The 16,125-nt window shown below is 46.3% G+C and overlaps 1 protein-coding gene across 9 annotated transcripts in view; it reads right to left on the reverse strand.

Moving 5' to 3' along the window:
* Positions 1–16,125, reverse strand: part of NMNAT3 (nicotinamide nucleotide adenylyltransferase 3) — a 124,945-nt gene that overhangs the window by 24,832 nt on the left and 83,988 nt on the right. For 2 of the 9 annotated variants that reach the window (XM_032334682.1, XM_032334638.1), the window contains one exon: positions 4,037–4,165. The exons of the other annotated variants lie outside the window; for them this stretch is intronic. Coding sequence is in view for 1 of the 2 variants with exons in the window: in XM_032334638.1 (XP_032190529.1) it covers positions 4,037–4,165 (129 nt within the window). In the remaining variant the exon portion in view is untranslated. The remainder of the gene's footprint in view (positions 1–4,036; positions 4,166–16,125) is intronic. 9 annotated transcript variants of the gene reach the window in all.

Genomic DNA, 16,125 nt, shown 5'->3' on the forward strand with positions numbered 1-16,125 from the left:
GTGAGGTCATAAAAATGTCCTGCAGGACTACCTTAAGATCTGGGGACACTTGGTTTGGAACCCAGCTGCCAGGCTGCGAAAGACCAAGCTAGCCCACGAAGAGAGACTCCACAGTGACAGAGTGAAGCCACCTGCCCACGCTCTGGTCAACTGCCCTGCCAACACCCAGCATGCACTGCCAGATGTGTGTGTGCAGAAGTCTCCAGGTGACTCTTGATTCCAGCTGTCTGTCTAGTCACTCCTGGTCTTGGAGGTCTTCCGAGCTGAGTCCCCAGATATTGTGGGGAGGAGACAAACCATTCCCACTGGGCTGTGTCCAGATTCCTAACCCAGTGAATCTGTGAGTGTGATAAAATGGTCACTTTACAACACTGAGTTTGGGGTGGTTTGCTGTGTAGTAATAATAACTGGCGTAGGACTGGAGATTCAGGAAGATCACATCATTTTCCTATGGTTACACTACCAGGCAATGGCAGGGTTGGGATCCAAAGCAGGTGTGCCTGTACTTTTCCTGTTGTCTTATACTGGTGACTGGCAGTGAGGTTCAAAGAGCCCTAAGCCAGCCAGAACTCACGAGGGTATCACTCGGCAGCTCCACCTGTGTGTGTGTGGTCCCAGACCAGATCACTCTGGGGGTATGACAGGGATCCCACCCATCTAGAGCAGACCGTGTCCCCCAGCAACACTGGGCTTCCTAGTTACTGCTCCTGAAAATGCTAGCAGCCTCACAAACCGTGAACCAAGACTTGATAGCATTCCAAAGGGTAAAGACTTCATTATTATCATAGGGAACGCTCTGGCCCATTTATCAGCATTTTATTAAGAATTACCATATGTAAGGGTGCCTGGGTGGCTCAGTGGGTTAAAGCCTCTGCCTTCAGCTCAGGTCATGATCCCAGGGTTCTGGGATTGAGCCCTGCATCAAGGCTCTCTGCTCAGCAGGGAGCCTGCTTCCCCCTCTCTCTGTCTCTGCTGCTTCTCTGCCCACTTGTGATCTGTCTGTCAAATTAAAAAAAAAAAAAAAAGAATTACCATATGTATCTAAAACAAAACTACACTTGTCCAAACAACTGAGTGAAGCGTGAGGTCATGCTCAGAGTCTGGCCGGCTCCTATTGCACCCCTTCCCCCGGCACAATCCACCCCTGCTCAGAGCAGCTCAGTGTCCCTGTGTGTACAGGCACAGTCTAACCCTTACCCACTTCACAGACCCTTCTGTCCCTTTCCTTCTTTCTTTGGTTGTGGTGGCTGAAAAGCACCTCAGGAAATAGGGCCTTGAAAGGCAAAGTCTTTTAAGAAATACCAGGAGCAAATGTTACAAGGTAAACAAGGAAAGAAAGCCAGAGTGATGTTAAGCAGGTTAGGAAAAAAAAAAGATCAGGATCTCAACCAAATGGATCTGCACACTTTTACAAAGAGCTTATTGTGATTAAACTTGGCCTCCAAGCGACATCTGGAAAACAGGAGGCTGTTGAGGCTTTGAGGCCATTTTGGCATGCTCTTCTTTATTTTCTTCATTAAGTCCTGCTTTTTTTGTTTGTTTGTCTGTTTCTTCAGCCAAATTGCTCTTAGCGCTCCTGGTCCAGATGAACTTGAGACTGCCTCTTTATTGCTTGGCTCTGTGCGCCGCTGGCCAGAAGTACCCCCACCTCAAAAGGCCACTACATGCCTGGATGGAGGAAGCCTGGGGCAGGGAGGACAGACCCAGGAATTCTGATTACCCCACACAGAGCTGTGGTCCTCTGGCAGTGCCGCGGGTGGGCTGGACCATGGTGGCCACGGGCAGTGTGACCGTCCTCCCTCCCCCTTCAGTGCCTGTGGTGTACGTGGCTCTTTTGTCTGCCCTCCATTTCCCTCACTGCTTTCCACACGGAGTCTTTCTTTCAACCTGCACGCTCTTCCTGCACACTACAAAGCCCCTCTGGTCTCCAGAATCCTTCAACGCCTGAGCTTGTCAGCATGAGCTTTCTCTTTCTTTCGTTTCCAAATGTCCTGCTTTTTTTGTGTGCAACTTCTTAAAAAACGGGCAAAGTAAACAACAAAGCAACAATATTTCACAGGGTTTAAACTTCCTTTCTGGTCCTGGAGAGCGGGGCCTTTTCGGTTTCTTCTCTCCTGCTCCATTCATTCTCTACAACCCTTTTCCTGAGTCCCAGGTGCTCGGTGCTGGTCAGCTGGTGGCACGCCTTCCATTTCTATCGAAGCACTGACAAAGCCTCTGATGGGGTGGCCGGCTCCTAGGGTCCTACGTGCTTTCAGGGTATTAGAACCTCTTTCTTACGTGTGCCTCTGTTTTCCAACATTTAACTCCTGGCTGTGTCTCTCTGCCTGGAGAACAGAATGAGTCTCCTTTCAGACTAGGTAGGTTTTAAAAAAGAACTCACCAGAACTCCCAGATGCTGGAGTCTCAAGGCTCCTCAGAAACTCACTGCTGTCTCTTTGGGGGCCTGAGATCCAACAGGCACTATATATGGGAGAAGAGGCAGTGGGGGCTGGTTGTAATCAGGCACTCCGGGCTTGGTGTGCAGTCTGCTGAAGGCGTCATGGGAATGCCGCACGAAACACGGCTGTGGGCAGCCTCCATATGTGGAATCTCGGTGTGTGAGGGGCAGCTTCATTTCCCGCTGATGAATTACTAGTCCTGGGCCATACGCCACCACTGTGCTCTTTTTTAAAAAGATCTTATTTGTTTATTTTTGCAAGAGAGAGAGAGAGAGGTGTGAGAGAGATCCTGAACTGGGGGAGAGGCAGGTAGACAGAGAGAGAGAGAGAGAGGCAGACTCCCCACTGAGCAGGGTGCCTGATGTGGAGCTCCATCCCAGAACCTTGGGATCACGACCTGAGCTGAAGGCAGATGCTTAGATGACTGAGCCACCCAGATGCCCCTCACAACTGTGGTCTTAAGACAGGTTTTGTAGGGCACCTGGGTGGCTCAGTGGGTTAAGCTGCTGCCTTCGGCTCAGGTCATGATCCCAGGGTCCTGGGATCGAGTCCCGCATCGGGCTCTCTGCTCAGCAGGAAGCCTGCTTCGTCCTCTCTCTGCCTGCCTCTCTGTCTACTTGTGATCTCTGTCTGTCAAATAAACAAATAAAATCTTTAAAAAAAAAACAAAAACAGGTTTTGTAGCAGCAGGAACTTGAGGGCGAGTGAGTAGGCTGAGGCCAACCTGAGTGATGAAGACTCTGTTCAGCTGCTTATGAGCTGTGTGACTTGGGGAATATGATTTCACCTCTCTGTTTTCAGTCTCTTTACGCAAATCAACTGCGCTAATGCAGAAGACAAAGTCCAGTGGGGTGGAAGGGGACACTAGAAATATCCGCGGAATCTGAATTTCCCCGACCTGGCCCTCGTTTCCACTACAAACACCATTTCCCTTCTTCTAAAGGCAAGAGGGAGCCACGTGCATTCACGTAGGTGGCAGCCTGGCATGGACCTGGAGCCAGGGGGGTGTACCAGCACTGCAAATCCTGAGAGGAATACTGTGGGAGCCCCAGGGTTCACTCCTGGGAGAGACAGCCCCCACAAGGTGGTCCGTGGAGGGCAGAGGTACACGAGGAGCCCAGAAGAGGCTCTGAGCAGGTGGAGCCGTTTCTGGAGGACGGGACCTCTGAACTGAGTTATGGATGGCGCAGAAGGCACGTGGTGACCTAAGAAAGGTAAAGCCTTATTAATCACATCAATTCTTTCTACTCTAACGATACTGAAAAGAGACTTTTTAAAAAAGTCTTCAGAACAACTGAAGCTTGATGACTCCTTGATTCTGCACTAATATCCTTGCCCATTTCTTGATACATTTTCAATTTACCTTCATGGTAATTTACACTCAAGGGAACTGTCCAAGATCTGCTAAGGGATTCAATAAAATAGGTCACGGAGTTAAATGCTGTGGTGAAACACAGGGCTTAATTTTATGGATAAAATATAAATTGCTTGGCTGCCTTTTTGCATTATTCGTGTTACGACTAACGATCACTCAGTGAGTGGGAAGGACTCACGAGAAGAGTGAGGAAGCGGTTTTCCTCATTCGATAAGCATACCTGGTGGGGTTGCGGGCTTTGCCCTTGAGGTTAACAGGCGCAGCGTTAGGGAAGAGACCTGAGCAGCCTGTCAGCCCACCTCTACCAGCAGGGCTGCTCCTCCAGCTGCGACAGGAACAAGAATTCTTCCTAAGATTGACATGAGGGGGAAGAGGAGGAAGACAGCATGTTAACACCAGCACTTGTCCTGATAGTTCTCAAAGCCAGTCTGCCCTGATTGATGTCTTTGTTAAAAAAAATGCATATTCTGGGCTGTACCTGGACCTGCTCTCTGGCAGGGAAGCCTAGAAACTTTGATTCTTCCCAAGCAACCCCGGGTGACTCTGAGACTATGAGACACACATGGAGAGCTACCGGGTGGCACTGAGCATCACCTCAGTTATGCAGGATCTTTTATTAACCCAGCACTGGGCTCGGAAGTAAAGAAGGACCGCTTTGCTGTAACGACTAAATGACCTATGAGTATGGAATAAAAGGATAAAGTCAGGAAAAAAAAAAATTTAGTGACAAGAGGAAGGACGTCCTAGGTCGTCGATGTTTGATGGGGTTTAATGCAATTTCACTTTTGAGGTTTGTTTCTAATAATACCCTTCATTTACTTGTTTGATGTATTCATTGGTCAATTCTGATTATGTAAGTTGTAGATGACCTTCTTCCATTTGCCATCTAGGACAGAATTTAGAGTTGCAAAACTAACTGAAAGCTAACCATTCTCACCAAGCACTAAGAAATTAGTCCCTCTGGGGGGAACATATTTCCTAAAAGTTTTATTTTTCTTTTCATTCCAAGAGTTGTTTAGATTAGTGTTTCTCTAGTTGTTCTGTGTAATGATTTATAGGCACCTACCAGCAAGCACGACCCCCCCACCCCGCAAAGGGTTCAGTGGTCAAGGAAGCTTTGGAAATACCAGGGTAGACAAAGTGAAGGTCTTATTGGAGACTGCAGATCCTTTAGAAGCCCCTAACGTGTGGATGTGCACAGTCACTGTCCAAGAAGGGCACAGAAAGCTCAGGATGTACCAAGCACATTTAGGTGGCATGGCACCTTCTGCTGGGTGGGTATTCAGAGGACCACAGCTCATGAGATACACAGTTAACTCCACTGGCAAGTTATGGCAGAGGGATCAGGCTGCACTGATTTAGGAGAACTGCTCCTAAGACCCAGGCCTAGGAAGTGTTTTACAAGTGGAGATATATATTACATCACTTGGGGAGAGCTTCCTCAAATACAGACTTCTCCACCTTGACATCAGGGTTTAAGTACCAATAAGAATTATGGAATCATCGTCTACTTGGTCACCGCCACTGCTACCATCATCAAATTACGATCAGCATTTCTGATGAACACCACAATCCCTACCACTACCACCACGTTGGCAGTGCCACCACCATCATACCAGGACTGATAAGATCCACGTCCTCACCAACACCATACTCGGTCCCATCACCACCACCACCACACCATGAGCAATTAACACCATGGTCATTATCGCACCATGATCTATGCTATTACCACTGCCGCCACTGGGGTAGCCATCACCACCACTGCACCCGCTGTGGCCACCATCCTTCTAGTGTTCAGACTGAAGAGGGGACAAACAACAGTGTCCTTATTTCAGGTTGTAGTCAAAGGTCGGAAGGCTGGATATAATTGCACATACTTATTCTAGGTTACTGGGAGATCCCAATAAGCATCAAGTGGAACCAGACACGGCGTCACAGTGGAATCTTGGGGCCTACTGTCTAGAGTCTAAGCAGGATCTCAAGTCCAAGGCAGGCGTACCTCAATTATCTCTGTGACTATAGTAAAACATGTCACATAGATCTGTCACATCCGCCTATGTGATGGGAAGATTCAGCCACAATCTGATTTCAGAACCGTGGAAGCCGGACTTGAGCTCGTTCAGGAGCAGTGCTAGCCCCGTGGAGACCACAGAGGGACTTTCAAACCAGCACAAAGGGCGTCTGGGTGGCTCAGTTGGGTAAGCATCTGCCTTCGGCTCAGGTCACAATCCCAGAGTCCTGGGATTGAGCCTCATGCTGGACTCCCTGCTCATCAGGAATCTGCTTCTCCCTCTCCTCCCCATTTGTGTTCTCTCTTGCAATCTCTCTCTCTTAAATAAATAAAATCTTTAAAAAAAATAATAAATAAATAAAGCCAGCACAAAATGAGACTTGTTACTGCTCGAGGACCTAGTCTGGGGGTGGGGGAAGGGGCGAGGGGTCACAGCAGAAAAAAAACTTAAGGGTATATTACAGTTTACATAATTAAGTTAATTTAAAAAGGTATTTTATGTATGCACTGTTGCATATATCATCCATATATACATGTATTATAATGATGATGGTGGAGGGCATGTACTGAGGACTAACAGAGTGTTGAGAACTGAGCTAAAGGCTTTACACATATTACCCCTTTAATGCTTATGACTCCCCTATGGAAGAAGTGTGATTGTCAGTCCCATTTTTCTGATGTACAAACTGTGAAGTAGGGGTTCTTGAGTGAATTAATTGTAGCACTGCGGTAGGAACCGAGGCATTCTGGTTCCAGGGTCCATGATCTTAACCAAAATTGGACACTGGTAACACATTGTCTGAATGCTGTCTACACAGATATGCAGTATAATAATATCAGCTGTGCACACGTCAGCCTGCATGGAGTGATTTACGGGAACGTTCAAGGATATTGTTGATTATGCATGATTTGTCTCATGGGCTAATTTCTGAGACGAGATTTAAGTCAACTGAATTCCAACACTGAAAGACCACCAAGTGCAAAGCCATTTGGTGCAAAACATGATGGAGATGACTACCCTCTAGGCCACATTTGCGGCGTATGTATGCAATGAGCGGCTGTGGTGTGCAGGGCACTGGGCAAGGCCATGCCATTCCTCCTGTCCCTTAGTCCACAGCTTATCTTGCATGAAGTCCCCAACGGACCACCAGAAAAGATAGTGCAAAGAGCTTAAGTTTCCAAGCACTTCACAGACAGCGAAAGAACTGGGCACAGACAGGACGATTCTGAGGGTGGTGCAGAGGGTGCCTGCCAAGGGACCGACCCTCCTTCCTCCTCATCCTAGCTCATTCCTTAGACTTACCCATATTAGAAATGATCACTTTGCGAATGTACCTATTGCTAACTCTTAAAAATATATTAATATGTGCACATTTATATCGATAGCCTACATAATACAGACATTCACCTTTGTCTGTTTTGCAAAGAGATGGATCCCTTCAGTATAAGCCGCACCTCCCCCGCCCCTGCAGTGTCTGCAGAGGGGCCAGAACCACAGTTGAGGCTGTTCTGACTCCGGTATTGGGTGGGCAAGGCTGCTGGACTGTGTGTGGAGGTACCCCCAGCTCCAAAATCCCATGCTCATCCCCTGCAGCTTAGTAAGTGCCAAGGGTGTGTCCGGCTCTGTGCAGAATGTTTATAGGGTTTAGATCCTCACAACAGTCCCAAAAGGCAGCTGCTATCATGCCCTGGAGGTTGCTCTGTTGGCTTGGCCAAGGTTGTACCAGGCTGGAAATGGCAGTGCTGGGATGTCGATGCAGGTGTATTTGGTTTTGAAGTTCTGCTTGTCTCTGTGATCTGTCCTTGTGTTAATTATACCCAGGACCTCTTAGATCAAGATTCTTCATCTCTAAAACAGGGTTGGGCGGAAATAATGCTTGTTTGAGGCCTCAGTAACAGAATGCAAGTAAGAACACTGTAAAGTGTAAGGAGCCATTCAAAGGTACTAGTAGTACTATTATTTTGGTTTCATGGGATACAATTAAACATGAACTTGATTCACTGGTTCAGTAACAATCTCAATATAACCTTTGTAGTTTGATGTATTTCAACTTTTTATTTTGAAATAATTTTTGACTCAACGAAGTTGCAAAGTACTTAGCAAGGACAGTACAAGGACTTCCCACATCCTTCACTCAGCTTCTGCTCACGTTAACATCTCCGAGGATGGTGGCACAACCATCTAAACCAGGAAGTTACCATTCACATCATGCACGAATCTTTTTATTTATTTATTTATTTGACAGAGATCACAAGTAGGCAGAGACGCAGGCAGAGAGAGAGGAGAAAGCAGGTTCCCAATGGAGCAGAGAGCCCAATGTGGGGCTTGATCCCAGGACCCAGGATCACGACCGGAGCTGAAGGTAGAGGCTTTAACCCACTGAGCCACCCAGGTGCCCCATGATGCACAAATCTTGAGACTATATTCCTAATTCCCCTGGATTGTATTGCTCTGGTCTAGAGTCCAATCCAGGATCCCACATTGCATGTAACTGTCCTGAATCCTATTCTCCTCTAAGTGGGGACAACTCTTCAGTATCTCATGACCTGGATGGATCCTGGAGAAAAGTACTGGCCAGTGTTTTTGGATGGAACATCCATCAGTTTGGTTCGTCTGAGGTTTTCTCTCCATTGGATGGAATTTATGCCCCTCAGCAAGAATACCTCAGAGACGATGTTGTACCCCTTCTCAGTGCATCCTGTCCAGGGTGCCAGCCATTGCTTTGTCTTGGTTCTGGTGGTGCTACCATTGATACTTGGTTGAGGTGATGTCTGTCAGAGTTCTCTACTGTTATGTTACTATCTTCCCCTGTATCTGTAAATAATAAGCATGTTATGGGAAAATACTTTGAGACTACACAAATATCCCATTTCCATCATACTTTTGCCCACTAATTTTAGCAAACATCAGTGACACTGCAACAACCATTACCATGATGTTCGCCAAACGGCCATAGTTTATTTCCAGCATTCCTTCCCCAGCTTTCATTAGAATTCTACTATAAGGAGGAACTGTCCTTTCTGCTGTGTCTATTCATTTACTCATTCAATCATTTATTTATATCCCTATGGACTCACGGATATTTATTTTATTCTGCAGGGTGTAATCCATTATCATTATTTATATTATTCCTCAAATTATCCCAGATTTGCCCAATGGAACATCCTTTAAATTGGCTCTGGTGTCTTTCTGACATGATTCCATCATTTATTAACCACGTTCTTGCTTTCTGGGACCATAAGATATTCAGGCTCATCTTGTTTGTTCTCTATCCCAGCTCAGGAATCCCACGTTTCTCCAAAAAGACCAGGCTTTTTTTTTTTTTTTTTTTTTTTAACTGAACAGCATTTAGAAACCAAGAAGGCGAGTTGTGCTCAATGCTACTGGGGTTTTGTGGTTTGTAGGCATCTCTCAGAAGACAGAAAACTAGGGAATTATACGTTAGACGTTATAATTATATACCGTATAATTACGTAACACAAACACATCCACACCCCACTCTGTACGTCCTTCTAAAAGAATCCCTCCTGTGTAGACATTAAAAACCCTGAGTTCATACTGAACCCTCCAGTTCCAATCCAGCACCACAGGGTTCATTCCAGCTCCCTTCTTTTCCTTATTGGAACTTCTCTCTTCAACAGTGAGAAACCAGGCTCTACCATCCACAATGCATTTGCTTGCTCCTGTTATTTACATAAAGTAGCTTCAAAATTGCTCACCTCCATCCCCATGGAAAATAGATGCTCTAACTAGAGAACAGTACTTAGGTATCCTTTTTTTTTTTTCTTTTTTTTTTTTTTTTTGGCTTCAGCCTCCCAGTATCCAGTTAGACTGCTGCTTTCCAAGTTCCTTTCCAAGTTTTTGCTTTCCCACTGCCTCCAGTGGGGCTGTCTACTCCTTTGTAGTAAAGGAAGGCTGTTTGTTACCATTTGTACTTCATCTTCGGTTCCCCTTTCATCCAGGCTGATTTTAATGATATATTCCGTTACTTTGGTATGTGATTTTGAGTCAGAGAAGGGTCTCTCCTCTCTCGCTCTAACTTTCATCCTGTTCCCATGCCCCCATTCTTTCCACTCTTTTCCTATCCACCTGCTGGAAGGGACCAATCTCATCAGTTTACAGAATCTATTCTTAAATGATTTTGTCTTCCTAAGATTTATTTTCCCTATCATTATCAGTAATTCATAAATCTCCCCAAGGTCTAATTCTTTCTCGACAAGGTTGTCTTCAAAAATATTTATACAGACACATCTTTCCAATTTGTTTTAATTAATGCCCTTTGTACTGTTGGGAGTGTTACTTACTGTTTTATCTGATGTTGGCCTGGGTTTTCTGAATGCTCTTTGCATGGGTTCTCTTTATCATCTGCTTAGCAAAGAAGGTAAAGGCTCGTGTCTGACTCTGAATAATCTTTGCTTCCCGTTGGAGGACAAAGATGGTTGCAGGTCCTGGCATATTAACCCTGGAGCTGTGGGAGTTGAGGGTTAGGCCCGACTGGTTGGCATAGCAGCAGCAGCAGGGAGAGACAATAAAGGTCTGCTACAGAGATGGGGTCCCCCATGGCAAGATGGTAAGAGCACTGAGATCTAAGAGATTGGGGCTTTGTCCTTTCCTTGCTGGGGAGTTCTCGTGCAAAATGTTTTACCTCTCCAAGCCTCAAGTTTCCTTATCCTGTGAATGGGAATATTAATATTTGGTCACAGGAACATTTTGCGGATGAAGTGACTCTATTTGAATCCCCCAGTCCTGCACTTAGAACAGGTCCACTGAAGGACAGTGTTCCTTCCTCACTTAACTCCCACCCATTCTTACATTAATACATTGTGGTTTCCATTTTTTTCATATTTTTAAAAAAGATTTTATTTATTTATTTGACATAGATTACAAGTAGACAGAGAGGCAGGTGGAGAGAGAGAGGGGGAAGCAGACTCCCTGCTAGGCAGAAAGCCCGATGTGGGGCTCAATACCAGGACCCTGGGATCATGACCTGAGCCAAAGGCAGAGGCTTGAACCCACTGAACCACCCAGGCACCCACCATTTTAATTAAATTTAAATTGAACTTAAGTTAAACTTTTTATTTTGAGATCATTGTAGATTTATTTTTTTTTAAGATTTATTTATTTATTTGAGAGAGACAGCATGCACAAGCAAGTGGGAGTGTAGGGAGAGGGAGAGAGAACCTCAAGCTGACTCTGCACTGAGCTTGGAGCCTGACGCGGTACTTGATCTCACAACCTGCTGATCATGACCAGAGCCAAAAATGAGAGTTGGATACTTAACTGACTGTGCCACAGTAGGTGTCCTGAGGTAACTGTAGATATTTATATGTGGTTTAAGAAATAATACAGAGCGATCCCATCTGCCCTTCATCCAGTTCCCCCCAGTGTAACATCTTGCCCTGTTCCAGTACAGTACAACCAGGACATTGGGATTGGGAGAACGCATCTGTCTTATTCACATTTCACTCATTCTACATGCATTCATTTGAGCATGTGTTTTTAGCTCCCTGAAATTTCATCCCGCCTGTAGGCTGCATTTAACTACCACAGCTGAGCTATGTAACCACTCCCTCACCACATCGGTTGCCCTTTATAACCACACCCACTTCCCTCCTCTCAAGCCCTGTCCCCAACCCCTGGCAACCTCTAATATAGTCTCATTCATATAATTTAGTCATTTCAAGAATGTTATATAAATGGAGTCCTATACTATGTAACCTTTTAGGACTGGCATTTTTCCCTCGGCATTACTCCCTGGAGATTCATCAAAGTTGTTGGGTGTATAGTTTCTTTTTATTACTGGATAATATTCTCTAGTATGGATATATCAAGGTTTAACTGTTCACCCCTTGAAGGACATCTGGGTTTTTCCGAGCGTTTAGCTATTGTCAAGGAAGCTGCAATGAACATTGGTGTACAGGTTTTTGTGTGAAAGAAAGTTTTCCTTTCTCTGGGATAAATGCCCATAAGTACCTTTGCTGGGTATAAGGTAGTTGCCTGTTTAGTTGTAAAAAATTGCTACACTGTTTTCTAGGGTGGTTGGGCCATTTTTACATTCCCCCCAGCAACTTTGAGAGGTCCAGTTTCTCTGCAACCTTGCTAGCACTTGCTGTCATTATATTTTCTTTTAGGCCATTGTCATGGGTGTGTCACAGTACCTTACTGTGGTTTTAAAGTTGCTTTTTCTAACAGCTAACATTTTAAATATCTTTTCATGTGCTTATCTGCCACATGAATATCTTCTTTGGTGAAATGTTTCTTTGGTGTCTTTTGCCTATTTCCTAACTGGACTGTTGCTGTTTTTATGGTTAAACATTGAGAATTCTTTATATAAATAGCAGTCCTTTCTTGGATATGTGATTTGCAACTTCAGCTCTTTGAGGAATAAGACAGTTACACTAAATAAGCAAAAAAATAAATAAAAACCATTGATTTTGTACCTTTTGTATCTGATTGGGGGAAGGGGATGGAAAGCCAGGAAGAGGTGTCTTGTAGTTAATGAAGACACAAATAATGGTTCCCATTTTTCATGGAGTCCTTTATGTGCACACTAGTGAGGTAGAATGGAAACCAGAAAAATGTCTGAGGGCCTCAATACAAAGCACATTCACTGGGGAAGGGCTGTTCACCTCTACCCTGGTGCAGCCAAGTCCGGTAGGAGAGTACCAGCCATGGAGACCTCCCTCTCAGAGACCCTTCCAGGATCTGTTTCACAGAAGCGACATTTCCAGGCAGACAGATGAAGAAAATGCTGATTTGTTAGTAAATCGGAAAAGTACCTCTTTCTAAAAGACTTGGGAATGTAACACTTGTGTGGCCTCAAGCCCTTGAAGCCTCACATGAGAAAGAGAAAATTATCTTGGCTCAAAACAATTGCCAGAGTAATTCAACATTCTTAAGTCTATCTCCTCCAGAAAAATCTCTTAAATTAGAAATGTGAAAATAAACAGTTTTTCAGGCCAGGCTGGAGAATTGCCCATGAATATATATTAAATCACTCTATTTGATTAATAAACGTCTGTGTGAGCCCAAGATTAAAGCAACACGCTGAGCTTATATAATACTTACTCGTGCTCTCATGGTGTCTCCGGAAGCCCTGAAGACCCAAAACCTGGGCTGTCACTGCCTTAAACAGAATTATTAGAGTTTAATTTCCCCCCTTATCTCAGATTGTCTTGTACCCCCTTGTACCCCATGATGCACTGAATCCTCTATTCACTGTGTAATGGAGAATCAAAATTAAAGTCACAGGGGTAAGCACAAGTGATGTGCATCACACTGGACAATGATCAGATATTTGTATTTAACCCAGAAAACTGCTGGTGTAAATGATATTGCAATAAATATGCCTCAATTTAAAATGCAAGTTGCTGAGAGGGAAACCTGGGAGCCATAAAGTACTCTTCCCCTCCTCAAGGTTGTCCAAAGGGAAAAAAAGGACAAGGCTTTCAACTGGGTTGTTATCTTTACGATGCAATTTAATCTGGGATGCCACAAACATGTGGGGCAGGATCGTTAGGAAATAACATCATAAAATATCAAGAAAGGACTAAAGAAAACAGGAGAAACCGTTTTTTGTGGTTTTCTCACCCCTATGCATAGATATGAGAACATGACACTAACCTGTCTGGTCATGGCCACAGGAATGTGAACTGCTTTCAGCCAGCCCTGGGTCAAGGCCTGCTCAGGATGCAAGTGGGGAGACTGAAAGGTGCACTGGATGTGTCATGTGGGCTAGACACGCCACATACATTATCTCGTTGAAGCCTTGTAATAAATAACCTTGCAAAAGTTAGGAGATGTTATTCTCCTGCTGCTGTTGAGCCCCTGCTGCCGTTGAGGATACACAGGTTAAAGGGGGTGGAATAAGCTGCCAAGGTCATGCCTGAGCGAGTGGGATTGCTACCAAGGCTGACTTCAAACCCAGTGCTCTTTCTGTGACCCTGTCGTCCCAGGGAAGGGAGCAGTGTCCCCTCTATGGCTCACTACTCTGCAACGCTTTCTCTTGTGCGTTGTGGCATCTGAGGGAAAGCAGAAATAGAGATGAGAATCTGAGGACCCAGAGCCAAGTCAGGGCCGAGTGTGGCTGAGTGGCAAGCAGGGTTGGGAGGAGTGTGCGTGCTAGACAGGCTGCCAGGCACAGGTACGGCCTCCTGTATCCTGCCGAGTCTGGGGCAGAGATTTGGCTGATAGCAGACATGTGCTCATTTCTGCTCCATGTGTCTAGAAAACTAGTGTTCTTCCTTCTGGAGGCATCCATTTCGTCAATTATAGAAGCACAAAGGATAAACTCTGGACTATAGTTTGGGACCCTGAATTCAGGGGAACTCTGGGAATAGAGCCTACAATTTAGTTTCTGAGTGCTCAGAGCCAGCAAGAGTTCACTGAGTAGTCACTTCCCTATTTGGTAGTTTCCAGACAAGCAGGCAGGTAATAGCCAATGAAGGAAAACCTTATCCAGGCATCTGACAGGGTCTCACGGTGAGGTGGGAAATGCACCCGGGGCTAGCTTGCTGCCAGGAGTTGTTGAACGGGGCTGCGCACCTGCCCCCGGTTTGAGTCCTGCTGGTCCTGCAGATGGTAGCCTGAACGCTCTGTCAACAGTCCTCGCACTAGACGGCGGTCTGAGCTACCCAAGTGCAGGGAACTTGGGGCGTTCCAGCAGTCGCTGTACCAGAGGTTCTCTGGGGGAATCCCTGTGCCAAGTTTCCCTCCGTGGCTGACACTTCAGCTATTAGACATCCACTGACCACCTGGGAGAGATCTGAATGAGTCCCTTCATCTTAAAGTCCACCTTCCCTACCTGGCATTTCAGACTCCAAGGTCAAGCCCCGACCGCTTCCCCACTTCCAGCCGGACCACCTAGACTTTCTGCTCTCACCGAATCTGGGTTTGAGACTTGTCATTCCTGAGGCCTTGCACAAGCCTGCCGCTGCGTCTCTGCAGCACCGGGAGGAGAGAACACTAGCCTTGGGGGCTGAGGCCTGGGTTCAGGCTCCAGCTCCCTATGTAGGAGCTGTGGCACTGACAACCTCTCCAAGCCTCAGTTTCCCTGTCTTGCTAGGGAGGGATAACATGACCCCCTGCATTCTAGTCCTTGTATTCCCACAGTCTCCTTTCATCATGACACCCAAAACTTCCTGTTACTCTGGTGCTTAAGCACCTCTTCTCATCCCAGCTTCCCTGGCTTGTCCAATCAGATTCCCATGTTCTCAGGAATAGGACTCAAAGAACCTCCATCTTTGGAAAATCCTTCTGTACTTGGAGGTTTGCACGTTATAAGGCTCCTCTACCTAGTGGTCATTTTCCCAAGCTTCTTTACTTTGCTGCCCTGACTCAGCTGCCCCCTCTACTCTGCGCTCCATAACAGCACATTCCCCAGCATCTCCTCCCCTGTACCTCCACCCACCTCTTGTAGCTTCTGTCTACCAGTGTGTAAAACCATGGTCATATCAGCACATTGAGATCCTCTCCATCTATATAGTCTGGCCGTAACTGGGATGCCGTTTCCAAGTTCTAACACTACTGGCTCTCTGTCCCTCATTAGCAAACTGTTCTCCATGCCCTGAAGCCATGTGTGGGTTCCTTTGTGCACTGGGCCATGTTATCCCCAAGACAGCTAGTCACCAATCCATCGCTTTAGCTCTCGGCAGACACATGTTCCACCCTCTCTGATAAAACTGTGCACCCCCCTTGCTAGGCTCTCCAGTCACTCTTGACCCTGCCCTGCCCACCTCCCCTCTTCTTTTGCACCTCACTTCCGATCACCTGGGATCTCAGGTCAGCCCTTTCAAGGATGCTCATGGCAATACCCAGAGCCCCATGCCCCTGCATACCTCCACTACACCCAGCTAACAAATTCCTTCCCTGGTTGAACCCAGCTACCCTCTTTTTCTGTGGTTGTTTGAGAGTGACCAAAACCACTGGGAGAAGCCATCCCTGAGGCCTCTCGCAGTGCTGAGTCCAATGGACTAGCCACACGCCCTCCACGAAGGTGAGATTCTGGCCCAGGTGGTCTCCTATCACACAGCCGCCATCTTCCCTCCTCAAGCCTCTGAACTCCCAGCAGCTGTCACTTTCAGCTGGGGGCCATGCCACCTATCTTGAAAGGGAAGAGAAGCCACACAGGGAAGTGTCCCCATCTCTACCTTTGTCCTGCCTGTTTGACCCCCAGTTAACAACAGCCACAGCCTAGGGCCAGTCCATCTACTTGGGCTTAGGTTTCTAGTCCCTCCTTATCCCATAGGACCACCACCAGAGGGGCTGAAAATCAGTCAACTGCAGCCTGAATCTG

Source organism: Mustela erminea, chromosome 1, assembly GCF_009829155.1.
Source record: "Mustela erminea isolate mMusErm1 chromosome 1, mMusErm1.Pri, whole genome shotgun sequence".
Classification (NCBI taxonomy): Eukaryota; Metazoa; Chordata; class Mammalia; order Carnivora; family Mustelidae; genus Mustela; species Mustela erminea.